Raw genomic sequence first — 21351 nt, forward strand, 5'->3', positions numbered from 1 at the left:
GAAGAGATAATGCATAAGATTTTCCCAGAACTAGTAAAAGGTACCAATTTACAGGTTCAAGAATTCCAAACAGGATAAACTCAATGATACAAAACAAAACAAAACAAAACAAAACAAAACAAAAAAACCTTACACATATAAATTAGGAACAATTACTATTAAAAAAAAACAGCTGATAATTCAAGAGAAAACAAGTTAATAGATTTGGTTTGAACAACAGAAATTTTATTCTTTCAGTCCTGGAGGCTAGGAGTCTGTAATCAACATGCCTACAGGGTTGGTTTCCTCTGAGATCTCTTTCCTTGGCTTGCCCTCTTGCTGCCTCTTAACATGGTCAGCCCTCTGTTCACTCAGTGATTTCTTTTTAACATGGCTATTAGAAAAATGAAGTTATATTCATGTCTAGAGCAGAGTGAACCTTGGAACTATTGACATTTTGAACCAGATAATTATTTGTTGCAGCTGTAGGGAAATGGCTCCAACATGGTGCCCTGGAGACTCTGCAAGTACTCCCACATGCTAAGCAAAGACTTGAATCAGAGTTCTGTGATTTGAATCACAATCTGTGTCTTGGGGAGTTCCCATTGTGGCGCAGTGGAAACGAATCCCACTAGAAACCATGAGGTTTCGGGTTTGATACCTGGCCTCGCTCAGTGGGTTAAGGATCCGGCGTTGCCGTGAGCTGTGGTGTAGGTCACAGACTCGGCTCAGATCCTACATTGCTGTGGCTGTGGTGTAGGCCGGCGGCTACAGCTCCAATTCGACCCTTAGCCTAGGAACCTCCCTATGCTGTGGATGCGGCCCTAAAAAGACAAAAAAAAACCCAAAAAACAAAAAACAAAACAAAACTGTGTCTTGGTACAATGCCTTGTGCTCTTTGGAAATGAAGGATGAGAGACCTGCAAGGTGCTACTCTGAGATCACCTTCCACTCACCTCTCTACCTTCCCTGAAGGTGGTCCTGAGACAGTGACTCATCACTTACCACTTCTGATGATAGCATAGGGGGCTTTCTTCCTTTCCCCTTCTACTGGCTCTTTAGCAACATGGTATCCCCAACTCGTGCTGTAGTCATTCAGCCCTTTTTCTCTCAGTATAATCTTTTTCTGTGTGTGGTACAAGGACCACAGGGAGCTGGCACCCTTGCTTACCCTTCTTTTCACTGTATAAGTGATAAACTATCTAAATCTAAAAGTGGCTCCTAGTATCTTTTCTAGCCAAATTAGTCAGGCCCTGGCTTTGGCTTTGGCTTCACCTACAGTATGTACTTAACAGTGGGGAGTAGCACCGGGCATTATAAGATGTTTAGCGGGACCCCATGACCTCTCTACCCACTAGGTGTCAACAGCACTCGCCCACTGTGACAACCAAAAAGACTCTATACATTTGAATACCTTCTCAATCGGCAAAACTGCTCCTGGCTGAAACCACTGATCTTTAGGGTCTTAAGGATCCACACCCTACTCCCCTATCACACCCACTTACGCAAGGTAGAATACATGAAGGTCTATGCTCTCTTCTTTCTCAACACTTTTACATACTGGGTTACTACATTAGATTTCATTTGAAGAAAGATTTCTATGGTTTAAAAACCTAATAGGAAATAAGTCAATAGTAAACCAGTAAAATAGTAACTACTAAATAAGTTTTTAAAAAAGTAATAGTAAAGAATAGTAAATAGTAAAAAATAAAAATGATTTCTAAGAATCTTTCTAAATTTAAGATGCTGTGACCTATGAATATATATTTGAGTACCAACTGTATCAACTAGAGAGTTTTTAAAATTATGAGGGAGAAAAAACTACTTCAGCTTAAACAACGCAAAAATTTATTAAAGAACAGAGGTACTTCATCAAAAGCAAGGGCAGAGGAGTTCCTGTTGTGGCTCAGTGGAAACGAATCCGACTAGGAACCATGAGGTTGCAAGATTGATCCCTGGCCTCACTCAGTGGGTTAAGGATCTGGCATTGCTGTGAGCTGTGGTATAGGTTGCAGATGCTGCTCAGATCTGGTGTTGCTGTGGCTGTGGCACATGCCAGCAGCTCTAGCTCCCTACCCTGGGAACCTCCATATGCCACGAGCGTGGCCCTAAAAAGCCAAAACAAAACAAAACAAAAAAAGAAAACAAAAAGCAAGGGCAGAAATGTGTCCAAAAATTTCCCTGTCTCCAAGTTCTACTGCCATCACCCTCAGATAGAAACATGTACCTAGGTTATCTGAATCTTACTCCAAACCCTCACTAATGAGAATTTTGTCCAGCTTGTCTCAATATCTGGTTCTGAACTTTAAAAGATTGGCCAGAGAAGGAGGAAGAGGCAATAATAACAATGGTGATGGGGAAAGAGACATTAATTCTAGAGAACCTGGGCAGATCTCAATGGCCATCAACAGCAATAACAGATCTTAAATTTAAGTTATTATGTAGCTAGTTATACACAGTAAATTAATAAGTTCATAAAATGTGTCTCTATTTTATACATTTCTACAGTGTTTTAATGTTTATTACAAATATATATTATTTTTATAATGAGAGAGATATTTCTCCTCAGACAAAAATGATCTTTATGCATGCTATTTAAGTATGTTCACCAAAATACCTACTTCTCTTAAAGCTGCTGTTTAAAGTAATTAATTTGTAACCAATGGAGAAATAAAAATTGGGCAGTTCTTCTTATCAACCAAATAACATTAAGTAGCACTAAATAAACAATACCAATATAAAACAAATACATTAATTTAGAATCTGTGATAATGTTGAGACTGCAGAAATAAGTCTTAAGTAAAACAGTCAAGAGATAATTTTCTATTTGTACAAAACTCCATGTGTTACCAAGCATTCAGAATTCTGTCAACACCTGGGACCAGCGTACTTGTGATGCATTACTTAATTTCACCTCAATGAACTATCTGCCTCAATGTACTTCATTAGATAGATACCCATTTATAACTTTTTTCCACATGTGTCATCAGGACAAAATAAGAATACCTATTTCTTAAGTTCAAAAAAATCAAGGTCTCTACTAAGTCTGCTGCACTTACTAATGGCAAAACACCATAGAAAAGAGTTGGTCCTCTGGAACCAGATTGTATGGGTTAGAATCCCAGTTCTGCCCCATCCTAGTTCTGGGACCCCCAGGAAGTGATGTCACCTCTCCACACTGATTTCTTCATCTGTAAATCAGGAGATAATAATAGTACCTACTCATGGGGTTATAAGGAAGACAAAACAAATAAATATTTGAGGAGCTCCTGGAGTAGTGATTTGCATATAGTACACATGTGCATATAAGAATTTTTAAAAGATATTAGAAAATATATTAAATCTTTTATTAAATTTACACAGAGTTGTTCTTTATGATCAAACAGTGGCATGAAATATTATAACAATAAAAGAATCCTGCAATTAAGTTTCGCGCCTATTATTAAGTTTTTCTAAAAATAGAGAAAATCAAGACTATTTGAAAAGGCCCATTACATCTGGAGTAACACAGGTAAGAGATTATTCTATATAATGTGTATACAGCAGATTTTTATATCCAATTCAATTATATCTTTTTTGCAATAAGTTGTTAAGGCAGGCCACAATACATTTGTGGAATCAGCATTACTGGCTTACACAAACCATAACTTATTCTAAGAAAAAGTGGGCAGTGTAATAAATACAAGAATGATTATTAAAAAAATATCTCTTTCTACCTGGGAATCCTTGAGAATCAAGTCTAAAAGAAATTCCTGTCCAGGAATCAGACAAACCCAGGTTTAAAATACTTCTATTTAACAATTGTCAGGCCTTAGGCAAGTGACTTCACCTCTGCCAATCTCAATCTTCTCTCATAAAATACTACCTTCCTCCAAGGGTGCTGTTATAATTGAGACAATATATATAAATCTAGCTTGTTTCTTGGCACATAAAAAGGACTCAACAAACACTTTAAGCAATCTTTACATCTGCCTTTCAAAAATAAAATCACGTGCACAGAGAGTGCTAAAAAATATTGGTTAGATTAAAATAAAGGCAAACTGGTATCAGCCCTAGAAACAATGAATTTGTTTATGCCTAGTCAATTATTTTTTGTTTGTTTGTTTCCTTTTACTTAAGGGAAGATAACTTTTTCAAATACTTGACTAGACTCAGCTAAATAAAGTTCTAGTAAGGGATAAAGCAGATAATATCAGTTGACCACCTAAGCTTATAACAGGATGACAGAATGTTTACATTCTAGCGACAGCAAACACAAGCAAAAAGTGCTTTCCAATGTGTCTCTTAGAGAGAAGTGTCACCTGCCTTTCTGAATCATCTCTAAATTAAGAGCCGAGCAAGGCCTTAAGGATTTACTAATATTTCCAGGCAAATTCCTCATTAGCATAAAATATTAAGACCAATTCAGTTTTAGTGTTATTAGATAAACGGTTTAAAGTCACACATTTGAAAACATTTTCCACAAGGAGCACAGGATTGAACCAGTACCATAATATTGATTCTGCTTTGAACTTTAGTTTCTTAAAAAATTATATCACTTATGATATTTTCCTATGTCTCTGAGAATTGATTCAAATGACTGGAACTTCAATATGCTGTTGACTTTCCATCTGAAGGAGATAAAGAACACAACTCTTAAGTTTTTCATTCTTTGGGAATATATCCAATCATTTTTTTAAATGTAGTTTGTTTCCTCTTGGATTTGAGAAATCATCCTATTAGTGATATTCTTGTGGGTGTTTTTTGTTGTTGTTGTTGCTTTTTAGGACCACATCTGTGGCATGCGGAAGTTCCCAGGCTAGGTGTCAAACTGGAACCATAGCTGCCAGCCACAGCCACAGCCACAGCAGATCTGAGCCGTGTCTGTGACCTATGCCACAGCTCATGGTAATGCAGGATCCTTAGCCCACTGAGCGAGGCCAGGGATTGAACCCACATCCTCATGGATACTAGTTGGGTTCGTTAGCACTGAGTCACATCAGGAACTCTCCTATTAGTGATATTCTTAAGGACTATATTCAATCACATTTCTCACATCCCACCTTAGCCTTTTTCTTTTAACAGAATTCTGCTTTTGCTCTTTCCCTTCTCTCATTCTTGGGTGTTGGATTGTAATTTTCAGAAATATCAATTATGATGTCATTTAGCAGATTGAAGAACTATTTACTCATAATTAATGCGCCTTTAAAAAATGATCATTGTTCACACCTCTTCACATGTGTCAAGATTTCATATACTTTTGACTCAGTCACAGCAAACTACTAGAAATTCATCCTCCTGCTATTGAAATATTTGTGGTTAAAATGTATAAGTTACAATGATTTTCCATTATCCTATTTGCAATGTTTCTGCAAGACCTAAACTACAATTTTTAAAAAAGTTCCATGCCTTATCAAGCCATAATTTTAGTTTACAAAGTTACAATGAATATGAAACAAAGGATGTAATCTAATTCACATCGATGGTAACAAAGAGCTGCATATCCGTCATTAAGTTTTTACTGAGTGTAGGAATACAAAAATGACCTCTGAGAACACCTTTTTCTTGCTACCCAAGGGAAAAGAGAGTGGAAGGAAACAAGCACTTACTAAGGCTCTATCCGCTTTCTTATTTCATTTAATTTCCCATAACAACCTGATGTAGCAGGTCTGATGCCCACCTTATAAATAAGAAATTGAGGCTCAAAGCAACTAAATTATTTATGATAAAGTAGAATTCATACTTAATTCTAAAGCCACGCATTTAATTTCTACCTTATCATTCTACACAAGTATAAGCCAAGATCACAACAGAACTATAACTCCAGCTTTCTTTCCTTTATGTGATTTCTTAAAGGCACATCCATACATTTGTCCTAAATACTTTCTTCTAATGATCAATGTCCTCTTAATTCCATCAAATGATCCCCTTGTGAGAAAGCATGCAACCTCGACTCTAAGAACACCCAAGACAGCTAAGGTTCCATTTTAGGAGACCCACTAGAATATTTCCTGCTTTTGTTCCCTCCATTTTCATGCTCAAGCAGATTCTTTCAAAAGATCAACACTCAAAATTGTGCCCCTTAAAGACAAAATAAAATATATGACCTGTCATCTCTAACCATGACTATGTGTATCACAGTAAATATAGAAAATGTCAGGCTTGACACAAAACAAACAGAGATTTAGACACACTATTGGATTTCTTCCTTTGTTTTTTTAGGGATGCACTCATGGCATATGGAAATTCCCAGGCTAGGGGTCAAATCGGAGTTGTAGCTGCTGGCCTACACCATAGCACCTTGGGATGCGAGCCACATCTGTGACCTACACCACAGCTCAGGGCAGTGCTGGATCCTTAGCCCTCTGAGTAAGGCTAGGGATTGAACCCACATCCTCACAGATACTAGTCGGGTTCCTTTCCACTGAGCCACGACGGGAACTCAGACTATGGGATTTCTTAATGTCTTATTTGTACTGTCACACCTGAGGGTAGAATATGAAACAACTCACAGTAAGGTTTACATTCTTAATCCCGGCTTCTGTTTATAGATGAAAAGTCTAGATGAAAAGTCTAACAACCACCCCATTTAAAAAAGAGAATTGATAGATTTAAATAATTTAAGAACTAAAACAACAAGTGTACATAGCTTTGTTTTAAAGCCTGAAATTGTAATTATTATACTTAACAACTGTTTGGTCAGCTGAGAATGAGTGAGAAGGACTCCATAAATCTTTATCTCCAATCTAGATCCTCCTCTCAAATCTCAAATATTAGGGAATTGTACCAAGGAAGGACACAGTTTTAATATGCACATGTTTCAGATAGCACGATAACCATGACTGGCTCCAATCAACCATCTGCCCCAAATACCACCCCAAACTTAAGCCATATGCATCTCACTGAAATCCACAGATTGTTTTTGGATGACCGTATTTAATCTAAAAGTAAATGCAAATATACAATTCATTTCTTTAATCATCTTGAGTAATAAGCCAAGTATTATATCACTTATAAAAATGTATGAGGTTTTTTTTTTTTGGTTCATTTGTTCTTATTGCTTGACATTTTGTCCCTAATTTAAGCATCTTGATATATTTCCTAAATGCTCAGGAGAATGAAGGCACTCATTCTGGGAATTTTAACAAAATTCAATGAACAAATACCAAACTCTCTATATAAACATATATATTTACCACCACTAACCAGAAAGCCTACTAGAGTAGTCCCAAACTTATCAGGTAAATGCATAAACACTCTAACTTTCTGGAATGCAGCTGAACATAAGTGGGCAAGTCATCAAGATAATGGTGCTCAGTGTCAGCAGGGATTATTTCAGAAGTGAAAAATTACTATCATTTTTGCCTCTTCTCCTTTTTAAGCATACAAATATGGAATTTGCCAATTCTTACTTTTTATGAAAATGCTATAACTGAGACTTGTTTAAAAGATCCCAATTTAGCTTTTATATGAAAAACTGATGTTAAAAATGCTTAAGGGAGGTATTCTGGCAGGAAAAGGAAGAGAGAGAATAATGAAACAAAAGCAAGTGAATCAAATTCTCAAGGTTTCGATGAATTTTGAATGAATTTTTGCAAAGAGTAAGAAAAGTGTGGGAAATGATTTTCCTTAACCTAGCACATTCAGGGGTGACATATGGATAGATAATGTGACAAAGTCAAGAGCCCTAGTTGAGTTCTCCAGCAGCTACGATTCCTTTGGTTCTTACTGAGAAGCTCTAGCTTTCAAGTAGTTTACCCTAATTAGAGTTTTCATATATAATTAATGAAAATGATGTTCTCTATTGTACTGTTTATAAAACAACATTTAAAAAATCAGAAATATTCTAAGTGGCCTAATGTAGGTGACTGATTTAAAGAATGCTTATTTCTATATAATTCTTGACAGTCTTTAAAAATGAGATTAGATGAAAACATTCACTGATAATGAAATATGTTCCTAACACAAGGTGAAAAAAAAAAAAAAACAGTATGCATGGAATGATCTCATTTTTATGTAAAAAGGACTAAGACTAAGACTATATGTCCTGAATCTAACAGCACTATCCAATAGATCTTTCCACGATGATGGAAATTTCAATATCCTCACACTCTGATACAGGAACCAGTAGCCAGATATGGTTATTAAGCACTTGAAATGTGGCTGGTGTAACTGTGGAACTAAATTTTAAATCTGTTACATTTTAACTGATTTCCATTTGGTTACCATATTGGACGGGATAAATCTAAATGTATAGAAAATGAGATGTATTAGTTGTTATCAGTGTGCTGATTTTTTAAATGAACATCTACTACTCCTGATATTACTGTTAGGACAAAACCCCCAAAGTTACAGAAGTGGTCAAGTAAGTTAGTAAAGGAAAAAGACATACAATCTAAAGAAAAACATGAGTGTGTAGATCAGGTAATTTTAAATAGAATTTGAGCAAAGAAAGTAAATACAGCATTCCAGATAGCAGATACATAAAAACAAAAGCTTTCTCCTTTATTCACTAGTAAAACAGTAGATAATGTGAATCGTCTGCTTCATGCAGAGGATATAAATATTAGTGAAATTATTTGGTTAAGCACTATGAGCTGTCTCAAGGGAAAACACTGTACTGTGTATCATCTAACCACAGTCATTTTTGGTAAATGTACCAACATCACCTTTTTCTTTCTTCTCCCTATCTCTTCAGTTCATGGCAGGTGTTTAATCTACAAGTAATAACAAAAAATCTGTGCTCATTCCTTATAGAAAATCCATTATAACCAGAAGCCAATGCATGCTCAGAATCAATATTCAACAACCCACCCTTAATGAAGAACAATAACAATTTGACAAATAGATTATCTAAACATAATTTATATGACTATTAAATGGGTTTTATATCTGTACATAACTATGAGTTTCTGACAGACGGCAAATTCACATTACTTTAATAAAAGAATCTCAAAACATCACCTAAAATTACTCAACTTCCTTATCCACATTAACAGACTAATGCAAAAAATCCACAGAGAACCAAGCCCTCTTCTTGTGAACTGTTCTGTCATTCCATACATATTTCTTGAGTATACAATTAGATACCAGTGATAGGTGATGAGAATATAAGAATAAATGAGATGATTATTGTCAGTTCCCCATCACAGAGAACTAACAATAGGATCAGGCAAGAAGAACCAAGTAAGATTTAAGCAGAATACCATAGGCACAAATAACAAGACAGCAAATGATTTGAAGTATGCTCCAGTGGATATCTTATCTGATTCAGTTTAAAAGACTGTCACCTGGCCCTCCAGCTGTACTGGAAAGTAAATATATTTTGATTATAACAAGTTTAATTTACTTCATCACTATGCACGTACCAATTGTACATGCTGATTATTAAGTAGGAAAGTATTTTAAACTATGTTTATGACCCTGGTTCACTTTAGGATCAGCTCCAAGATATTTTTCTCTGTGACAGCAACCAAACAAGTCATTCTACTTAACCATTTCTTTATTGTTTACCTAGGCATTCAATTTCTTAAATAGAGTGTAATCAGTCAGGATAGTCTGGGTTATGGCCACTAACAAAGTTCTCTAGGATTTTAGCAAAATCAGTTTATTTCTAGTTCCTGTTACAAGTTGAAAAGTGAGAGCAAGAGCGTCTCCTCGCTCACAGAATAGGGCTCTTTGTGAAAATGTGATCCCTGAATAGCCAAGGTAGGGAAAAATTAAGTATGGTAAATTGTACTCAGGTCCTTAACACCTGAGGTTTATATTTTGCTCCCACTCACATTTTGTTGTGGGGGAGGCGTGATGGGGGAAGAAAAGGATATATACTATTGAGTGGACAAAGGGCCAATGAGAACGGAAGTTAAGACTTCACCAGAACTATAAAGACCAGTCTTCATACTGCTTATATTTAAAACTATTTATATTTCCTGTCTCAATACTGTGGGAATAATGAAAACTATGACCAAAGCCAATGACATGAAGAAGTAGCTCAAAGAACATCTATGATCTCAGAAGAGCAGAGGGAAAGCACAAACCAAAAAAAAAAAGAAAAGAAAAGAAAAGAAAGAAAAATGTTTAAGTATTAGAAGTTAATGACTATCTCCCTTCACAGAAAGATTTCAGGCAATTATGTCATTTTCATATTAACAAGAACAGTTGTCAATCACTGAGTATATACTACAGATATTGCATGAGGATGTTTTACTTACATCATCTCATTTAATCCTCTTAAATACTACATGAAGAACAGTTACTACTTCCCATTTTAATAACTGGAAGAGAACAAGTAATTTGCTTATTATCCAGGTCTTTTTGACTCCAACCAGTATGACAAAGTGCCATTGAGCCTGGAAAACAGAACTATTTTCAAACAACAACAACAACAACAACAACAACAACAACAACACAACTTATAAATAGTTCTAATTGTGAGGTTTTAGGCAGCAATCTGAATTTTGGACTCCCAAGTAAGATATACAGTAAGGATCCCCTTTAGCCTCTGTGTGTAAGACAAATGAATCCAAGAATTATTTGAAAATATAGAGAAAGAGAAAGCAAGTGGCAGGAGCACTATTTCTCTAAAATAATGCCACTTGCTCTATTCAGCCTTTCTTACTCCCAAAAAGCTGAAGAGCTACTCCTTATCAAGGGAATTATAGTTCAATTCCTGTCTTCCTCTCATCTTTAGAAGGTATTCCACTGCCTTCAAGCTTTCAAACGTTGTAAATGGAAAGTCCTTTATCTAATTGTGTTTCCCTTTGAAGGCAACTTATTCTTCCTCCCTGAAAAACTTTTGTATGTATCATCCTCAGTGTCTTTTCTCATCAAAACAGCATGGTACTCAAAGGCCTTCTAAATCTCAAGAGTAGGGTTTTCTTCTGCTTATTATTTAATTATTACTGATCTCAGCCATCAGATTTCTTTTTTCCTTCTTTTTTTTTTTTTTTTTTTTTTTTTTTTTTTGTCTTTTGTCTTTTTTTGTTGTTGTTGTTATTTCTTGGGCCGCTCCCGCGGCATATGGAGGTTCCCAGGCTAGGGGTTGAATCGGAGCTGTAGCCACCGGTCTATGCCAGAGCCACAGCAACGCGGGATCCGAGCCGCGTCTGCAACCTACACCACAGCTCACGGCAACGCCGGATCGTTAACCCACTGAGCAAGGGCAGGGACCGAACCCGCAACCTCATGGTTCCTAGTCGGATTCGTTAACCACTGTGCCACGACGGGAACTCCTCTTTTTTCCTTCTGAAACTCCTATCATATGTAAGGTTTTAAAATAATGTTGACTTCCTGAGTCTATTTTTTTCCTCATGATTTCCATACACTAACATTTTGCTCTGTATTGGGGGATACTTCTCACATGTGATCTCCAAGCTACTAATGTGATCTTTCTTTAATTTATCTCCTGAACTTTTTACTTTGGAAAAAAATTAGATTTTTTTTTGGTTCTAGGAAGTTTTTCTTTCATACTACACTTTAATTTCCCAAAGGGATCTTTTTATCTTTTTCATTCAAGTGTTTATCTACCTTTATAAATATCAAATATATTTGCTATTCTACCTCACATATAGAGATGTGATTAATCTTAAAATAATCAGGCAAGCATTCCATTATCTAGGCAAAAATCTTTTAAAAGTTAATTTTGTACACTAATCACTCAAAACCATGAGACTTAAGCAAAAGAGAGGGAAAAAAGAAAAAAACCCCTAAAACCAAGGCTTCCAATTCTTTCACCCAGTCATCCCAAAGTGCAAATGTGTCTAATAAAAACATTTCTGAATTCTTTAACTATACTCAAATTCAAAAAGTATGATATATAAACTATCATATACCTGAGTGATTTCAGTATACCTGAGAATAAACCTCCTAATAGGTTCCTGAAAGCTAATTAAATGTATAGAAGGGTCTACAACCAATCTTGGTTTCCTCTAATAACTACGTTACATACTTTAACAGCAGCTGTATCCTCAATTACGTTTTGATTACAATTTCCAAGGTGCTCTTCCCCTTTCAATCTTTCTAAGGAGTAAGAACTTGGAAGGAAAGCAGTCTGTGTCAAAGCCTACTGAGGATTATGGGACTGTGAGACTGTGGGAATCAATCCCTTAAAAACTCAAGCCCTATATCTAAGTCTTTTATTTCAGCAGAACTTAGATAATGGAACATTTTCATTATGTACTTTTGGGAGGAGGATTAGTAGGAGAAGGAGAAGAATATTAATTTCAATAAGATATTAAAAGCACTGATAAAATGAAAAATTCAGAGAGGTACAGGTAGGAAAATAGAACACCAAAGCCTAGAAGGGATAATATTTCAAGAACATGAAAACTGTATAAAATTATAAAGCAATGAGAGAAAAATCCAATGGATAAGATAAGGTGAAGCAAGAAAGGTTGAAAGCAAGAAAGCTGAAAACCTAGATTACAAAAGCATGCATGTCAAGTTCAATAATGGTTATCACATACTAACTTATCATAAGTAACTTAAGAGGTTTAGTGGTCAGAGAATATGTGATAAGTTCAAGCTTTCAGCTTAGTTTTCTGAAATGACGTTGTCTATTTTGGTAAGAGACTTTGGAGAAAATCAACCAATAGAGGAAGATGTCAAAGATCAAAAAGGATAGGATATCCAAAGGGTCATCATGTCAATGGATGGTAAAGTGACAAAGGATAATGACAGAGAATATGATAAAGAAGTTATGTCAGGCAATAATTTGAGGAAAGCTAAAAATATATTTGAGGCTGGAATAGATGGCTATGGAGAGAGAGAAAATTTTAATAATGATACCACCTTACTATCTTTAAAAATGACATATCTATTTGAGTTTTATCATTAAAATATTTGATTAAACCAAAATAGATGTCATTCAGGATGACAACAATTATGTAAATAAACCTGCCATGGGCTAAATATTCACCATGTTGAGTTTCAAGAAAGAGATTATATACTCAGAAGAAACTATGCCTGTCCTCTAGAAGCTTGTTTAGGTTTCTTTCTTTCTTTCCTTCTTTGGCCACACCCACAGCATGCTAAAGTTCCGCAGCCAAGGATGGAATCCATCCCACAGTAGCAACCAAATCCACAGCATGACAACACTGGATCCCTAACCCACTAAGCCATCAGGGAATTCCCCTTGTTTAAACTGAAAGATTTTATACAATAAAGCAAAAGCTAATACATATATATATATATATATACACACACACACATATATACACACATATATATACTTATATATAAAAGAGAAAGAAATGCCAATTAAATACAATTTCATATAATCACAATAATTAAAATTGTTGAAAAATTCAATTTTGTTTGAAATTGCTTTTTCTCTAGACTATGGCACGTGTTGAAAATATTACTTGAACTATGGTATTTAAACCACTCAAAGCTTTCCACTGCTAATAAAATAGCTAGTGTTCAATTTTAACAACATAAAGAAAAAGACTTTGCCTTAGTATTAGATGACTTTCCTTGAATCAACCTAAAACATCCAAATATGCCATCCAATTCAGTAAGAACTTGTACTTTATAATGGTTCTCATTGTGCTAGGATGGAAAACTTGTAGTCTGTTAAAGAGACTGTATATTAACTAATTTTGTTAACAGTAATCCATCAAAATTTAGTTCCACACCAGTAGGCATTTCCCTTGCATTTGGAGAGTTAATGTTGAGAAGCTTGTTCTTAACCAACTTTAGATTTCCATCTCTCTACTTCTCTTTTGATGGAAAAGAATTGCTCCTAAGAATAAGAAGTAATAAAGCCTTCTTTACTTATTCTGAGGGAACATTATTTCCATTGCAATAAATTACAAGGGAGACAGGTACACCTTTATTTTAAATGTTATACCTGTCTGGTTGATCTTATAATTTAGATATTATCAAATAATACTTACCAATACATACATCGATCTTTCCTTTAATAGCAGCTTCATGCAGAGGGGTATAGTTCCAGTTATCCCTGGCATTTGGATCAGCTCCTTGGCACAGTAACAGACTCACAACCTCAGCATGGCCAAAAGAACAGGCATTATGAAGCGGAATGAGACCGCCGTCATCACGAGCATGGACATTAGCACCCATCTGTAGTAAGTGTTCTACAACATCCTTCCTTCCAAAACCTAAAAAGAGGGAAAATATTTTATACAGTAAGTCAATCTTTTAAAAAGAACCAGTTGAATTCCTTTAACAATATCGACAGATGCAAACAACTGAAGTACTGTGTTCTATGGCAAAAAGGTTTAAAAAAAAAAAGCTGCTATTCAATAGATTCTCTCATTTCGCAGAACTTAGAACTAAGAAATCTCTTCCTTTAGTTTGGGCAGTTCATGCAAAAAACATTTCTTCAATACCTATTATGTGCTGGGCAACTATGTTAGAAATACAAATGAATGAGACAAGATTCCTGTTCAAGGCATTCACTTTGCCTTTATGCTTCACAAGACAAAATTTTAAGTATAAAAAATCCATCTTCATGTTTTAAGAGATAAAGGCTATTTAAATACCATTGACAACCAAATCTGAGACAAATCACAACACAGAGAAACTGGAGAAGAATATGTGGATACCAGAAATATATGGCAATAGTCTGGTTACAAGATGTCTGAAAAAGAAGAACCAAGACAATGCCATAATATCTACTCTTGGGACTTGTAGCCAAACTAAATGAAATGGGTAGTTAAGTGAAACAATTCAAGCTTAGATTTAGTAAGTTGAGGAAATGATATTACAAGTAGGAAAAGAGGCATTTGGAAATACAGAACCAGAACTCTGGTGAAAAGCATTATAATTTTCAAACAGAGAAAAAGGGGGAGGAGGGATCAATAGGCCCAGAAAAAAAAAAAAAAAAAATCTAAAGTAGTGTAAGGACTAGGCAAACCCTAAGAAATACCAAGAAAACACAACATTAATGGAAGTCAAAGGGCAACAACATCATGCAAAATCCAGCATGATGAGAATTTAGTGAGCTCAATGGAGAAAGAAAAAAATAGCCATTGACAATTTTAAAGTCATTATAGTACTGTGATGAAATTATAAGCTACATTGCAATGGGTTAAAAAAAAACTATAAATATTAGCATTTTTACTGGCTTAATACTTTTATTAATGAATCAGCCTTTCCTACTTTAAATTTTATTAGAACTTACAAGCTAGGTATCACTACCTCCCTGCTATTATTTACCATGAGATGTTGTTAGAAAACAGCATCTTAAATAAAACTGAAAAGCAGTTAAGGGTCATATTTTCCTTCACTTTATACATGTATAAACTAAATAAATGAGAATTATGTGGAAAACAGGGGAAAAAAAGATTTACTTCTACATTTGTCCTTCATACTATCTTTATGAATCCACTTGTTCCAGGAAAGTAGGCTCTAAAAAAAAGTCTTCAAAGTAAAAGATATGCCACCACAGATATTTCTCACAAAGTCGAAATTAGATTTCCATAGAAAATATCCTTCAAATTAAGCTGAAAATTTGGGACAAAGAGAGGGTAATTCTGTATTAGAAACTGGAAAACCAAAAGTATAGGGTATGTGCTAATGCAACAACTATCCCCATCTTGCTGTTTGCTTTGTAAGAGCTGCAGAACTTTAGAGCTGTTACAGCCTGTTTAATTTTCTCACTTCAATGTCCTTCCTCCCTCTACTATCACAATTCTACTCTTACACTGGGCCCTTGGCACGTTCTTTACTCATAAAGATTTAATGATTTTCCTGCTTTATGGATCTAAGTAAAGCCTGAGTGCAAATCCACATTTCCCTAATCAGTGCATTAAAAAAGTTAAAATAAGATACTTTTTAATTTATCAAATGGTACTTTCAAAAATATTCATTATAACTTTGAAGCAAAATAGTGAAGTGTTTACTTTTTATGAAAACTTTTAGATCTAAAATATAAAATAAAACAAAAATGCTTGGTATCAGCAAGAAAGTGGTGAAATGGAATTGTGCTCACACATTGATAATGAGATTATAAACTGATACCATATTTTAGAAAAAAAAAGCAGAATTATCCTGAATAGGCTTAAACAAATATACTCTGACTCAACAATACTGATTTTCAAATTTTATCTTTAAAAAAAGTATTCATGTATAAACAAAGATTTGCAGCAAGAATGTTTATCATCTATGGAAAATCCTGGAAACAATTTAGATGCCCAACAATAAAGACTCTGTTAAGTAAATGATGAAATTATGGTTTTTGATATAACATTGATGTAACATCCTGCATTAAAAGGATGCTATAGAACATTATATACTTAATGTCACTGAATTACACACTTTAAAATTACAAAATTTCAATAGTTTTAAAATTTGTGTATTTATCACAATTTAAAAAATCAAAAAAGGTATAAACCATACGTACAAAACAAGTTATTACAGAAAATTAAACAATATGGACAGGTGTTTTTTAGATTTATCAGTCTTTTAGATTAAAATTATATAAAGGAAAATAAAGGAGAAAAAATATACATATCTGAAATATAGATGGATAGAAAAAGAGACTAAATCACTAAATAGTAGAATTATGGAATTTTTCTTCTTTTTGTTTATCTGTTCTCCTAATTATCACACTAAACTACAATTTTGTATTAGCATATATGTACATGTCATGTTTACAAAAGGAGGTGGAGGTGAAGAGTCAAAATCAGTAAAGATATATTTTATGTGGCAACTATGAAGTCATCTCCTTTAATTTGATTTTGTGCTAAAATATATTAAGTCAGAAGTTTTATTATCCATGAAACAAATTAGCCCCAACTTAAAGTACTGTAATTTAGAAATTTATACATAAAAAGCTTACTCAAAACATACTCCACCTGTTCTATTGAGTATAAATCAATTATGATTGGTTATTCACCATTCTATCAATATTAAATCCTTATGTACTATTTTTCACATATAAAGAGAATTCATTATTCCTGATGGCTATATAAGGTCTTTGTTTTATAACCAAGGATTGTAGTCATAATTATCCCTATACTTTATTTGTTTATTTGAGTCTAAAGACCCAAAATAATACTTATGGTCAGTTCAAAGAACTACATAGCATATGAAGTAACTCATCAGTAACTAACTCTTAAGAAATAGTCCCTGGAGTTCCCATCATGGCTCAGTGGTTAACGAAACCGATTAGGAACCATGAGGTTGCAGGTTCGATCCCTGGCCTCCATATGCCGTGGAAGAGGCCCTAGAAAAGACAAAAAGACAAAAAAAAAAAGAAAAAAAAGAAAGAGTCCCTAAGTGAAGGCATTACAGACACATAATGCAGATAAGATTTTCAGCATCCCATTCCATCAAGCTTGCACATATTAAAAAAAAAAAAAGCTAAGTCACAATTTTTAAAAGGAATAATGTTGCTATATACACGCACACACACACATTTATTTATTTATGGCTCAGTATTATGAAGTACAAAAGGAAAACCAATGAACCATCTTCCCTCTCTGGTCCAGTAAAGGTCACTAAGAATTAAGACAATGAAATACTCTGATTTTTACCAAGAAAACAGTATGAGCCATAACAGACTTTCAACCTGAGAGTTATATAAGAGGTGTAATTTAACTTTTACTGGAAAATTCTTTTTGCTCAAAGTACATGCCCTATTCTTGACAACAATGAAAATAACAATAATAATGGTAAGTAGCTAACATTTAGTAAGCTCTTATGTGTGTCAAGAAGTATGCTAAATGCTTGACATGCATTAGTTCCTTGTGATAATACCCCGTGAGGGATCCCATTATCCACATTTTATTGTTGAAGAATTCTTTCCCTCAGATCTGATATTTGTGAACTGTAGTTCTAAATACACGCATCAAATCTGTCTATTTCCTAGTACCACCAGCTTGGTTTCAAGTCCCACAACCTCTTGTCTAGACTTCGGCATATCAACTTCTAAGTGGCCTCTCTACTGTCATATCTGCTGCCCTACAGTACATCCTTAACACAGTAAGGACACAGTGATCTTTGCAAGGCATGTATCAGATCAGGTCACCTCTCTGCTTAAAATCGTGCAATAGGTTCCCATAACACACATAATAAAATATTACTACAACCTCCTTATGACCTATAAGGCTTTATGTGAGCTGGGCACTCTCACTTCTCACGTTTCATTGAGCTTTTACTCACCCTGTCTTCCACTTTCTGTTCCCTGAATACAACAAACTTACTTCAGCAGAGGACTTTGCACTTGCTGTGTGCCTGAAGACCTTGGACCCAGATCTTCACATGTCTAGCTCCTGCTGTCATCCAATTCCAAGCCCACATATAAGCAACTCAGAGACTTTGACTGACCATCAATTTAAAGTCACCCAGACATGCACACACACACTTCCACCACTGTTTTCAATATGAGTTCCTTATATATTTTGAATATTCACCTCTTATCAGACATATCATTTGCAAATATTTTCATCCATTCAGTAGGTTGCCTTTTCATTTTGTTGATGGTTTTCCTTTGCCATGAGGGGGCTTTTTAATTTGATGTAGTTCCACTTGTTTATTTTTGCTTTTGTTGCTTTTACTTTTGGGATCAGAGTCACAAAAGCATTACCAAGACCTATGTCAAGGAACTCAACACCCACATCTTCAGGTTCCCTCCCATAAGAAGGGAGGGGGATAAAAGGAGAGAAAGGCTTTCTCTTAGCTTTTTTATTATTAAGGAAGCCTCTCCAGATACTTTCACTTACATATCATTAGCTAAAAATGTGTCATAGGTCTACCCAAAAGACTGGAAAATCAAGTCTTTTGTAGCTAGGTACACTACTGTCTTAAACAAAATCTAAGATCTGTTGGTAAAGATTAAGGGAAAAATAAATTCTGAGTGGAAAATCAAGAGTATATGTCACAGCTTGTGAATCATGCGTTAAGAAGTTTGGATTTCATTATAAGTACATGAGAAGCCATTTATAAGAGACTTTTTTTTTTTTTTTTTGTCTTTTTGTCCTTTTTAGGGCCACACCCACGGCATATGAAAGTTCCCAGGCTAGGGGCCTAATCAGAGCTGTAGCCGCCAGCCTACACCACAGCCACAGCAATGCGGGATCCAAGCCACATCTGCGACCTACACCACAGCTCATGGCAACTCCAGATCCTTAACCCACTGAGCAAGGCCAGAGATCGAACCTGTAACCTCATGGTTCCTAAGTCGGATTTGTTTCTGCTGCGCCACGATGGGAACTCCAAGAAAGATTATTTAAGTCTTAGAAGGATTATATGTCGATCTGTAAAAAACAGACTGGAGAGGGTCAAGAGCAAAATTAGAGAGACAGGTTAAGAAAAATTTGCCTTAGTCCAGGCAAGAATTACTAATGGCTTGGAATAGGATAGCAGGAGTATACATGGGTCAAAAAAGAGAAAACTGGGATAGATTTTTCAAGCCAGAATGACTGGCTCCCAGGTTTCTAGCTTAAGCAATTCAGTTTATGGAGAGGCCACTGGGGAAGGGTCAGGGCAAGCAAGTAGCAATAAAAAAGTTCACCCTGATGAATTGCTCCTCTCCAACCACAGTAAGTAATACAAACCTATCTTGTAAATTTCAGCACATTCTTTCCCCAAGCAGTGTGAGAAGCAATCACATTATTTCATATATTCAAAGAAATTTTAAAATATCCTGTGCAGACAGTTTTGTACTAGCACTGTGAGGAAAACCTAAATTCATTATCTAGTCCCAATATACTTTTTTCCTTATTCTAAAGTTAAGAGTTTCAGGAGTTCCCGTCATGGTACAACGGAAACAAATCTGACTAGGAACCATGAGGTTGAGGGTTCAGTCCCTGGCCTCACTCAGTGGGTTAAAGATCTGACATTGCTGTGAGCTGTGGTGTAAGTCGCAGACAGCTTGGATCCCACACTGCTGTGGCTGTGGTGGAGGCCGGCAGCTATAGCTCCGATTGGACCCCGAGCTTGGGAAGCTCCATATGCCGTGGGTGCAGCCCTAAAAATGCCAAAAAAATAAAAAATAAATAAAGTTAGAGTTTCAATTAAAGCCACTCAAATATGTTTCAATATCAAATGTAAGGTCATTGGTATCTATTCACTAGGTCTGAGTTTAGAGACAGAAATTTTTTTCACTTGTGTTCAGCATTTTAAACTGCCTAAAATTAAAGCTTCAAAGGAACAACCTTGGGCAATATTAAATCTTGTAACCAACAACTATGCATTCTAAAATTTAATAAAAGGAGAAAACCTAAGGTGTTGGAATATTTAAAAGTGATATTTTTATTTATGGTAGCGAAGTAATAGCTTAAAGACATTTTCAATCTAATTGGACTGTCAGCAAAGCCACAAGCACTGTACATCATTTGAACTGCTAAATTTATTGGTCTACACTTATATATCCAATGAGAAAATGTATATTATATCTCCCACATTGATTTATTTATTTCTCCTTAAGTGCAAAAAAATTATACCCAAAAGACACTCAAAGTAACAATAAAAGAAGTTTGGGATTGTCTAGAAAAATAACTCATAAACTTTTATATGTGTATCTATTTTCCTGACACAAAGGAAATAACAGAAAGTAAGTTGGGAAAGATAAAAAGGTACTTAGTGACAGATAAGACATGCTCACTGTTCTCTCTGAAAACATAGGAAAAACTTGAATCTAAAATATCAGAACAACCTGCTTATTTTTTTGAACATTACCAATCCACTTCCACCCAAATTTAAAACACAAAACAAAAACTCTTAACAATGACAATAAAATTACTTTCAATGAAACAAAATTCACCTATGACACATTTATGCAATAGCTGTAAGTTTTTAAAGTAACTTTTCTTCCCCGCTAACAAACTCATCATTCACCAATTTAATACCAGTAATTCCACATATCTGTGAGCATCTTTAAAGGTACACTAAACACAGTAAGTCGTAGTTGTACTGAATTAAATAAAAATCAATAAATATTGGGAAACCTGGACAGCTAACATGCAAAAGAGTCAAACAGAACTACCTTTTCACACTATACAAAAATAAATTCAGAATATATTAAAGATTTAAATGTAAGACCCACAAAGCTTCTAGAAGAAAACACTGGCAGCACACCCTTTGACATCAGTGTTAACAATATTTGGGGAAAAAGTTCTACTTGAAGAGAAGGAAACAAAAGCAAAAATAAACAAATGAGACTACATCAGACTACAAAGTTTTTGCACAGTGAAGAAAACTAGCAACAAAACAAAAAGGCTACCTACTGAATGGGACAAGGTATTTGCAAACCATATATCTGATAAGGGGTTAATATCTAAAACACACACAGAACTCATATAACTCAACAGCCAAAAAACAAACAACCTAATTGCAAAATGGGCAGAAGACTTGAATAAACATTTTTCCAAGAAGACAAACAGATGGCCAACAGATACATGAAAAGATGTTCAACATCCCTAACCA

General features: G+C 35.0%; 1 protein-coding gene across 1 annotated transcript in view; it reads right to left on the reverse strand.

Moving 5' to 3' along the window:
* TNKS (tankyrase) overlaps positions 1-21351 on the reverse strand; it is a 165290-nt gene that overhangs the window by 129970 nt on the left and 13969 nt on the right. Inside the window, exon 2 of the mRNA XM_003133396.6 lies at positions 13854-14078. Coding sequence (XP_003133444.2) covers positions 13854-14078 — 225 coding nt within the window. The remainder of the gene's footprint in view (positions 1-13853; positions 14079-21351) is intronic.

The sequence above is a fragment of the Sus scrofa genome, chromosome 15, assembly GCF_054392235.1.
Source record: "Sus scrofa isolate SSC_HxYL_T2T_F1_AM1 chromosome 15, Sscrofa_HxYL_maternal_Yorkshire_Landrace_v2.0, whole genome shotgun sequence".
In the NCBI taxonomy this organism is placed as follows: Eukaryota; Metazoa; Chordata; class Mammalia; order Artiodactyla; family Suidae; genus Sus; species Sus scrofa.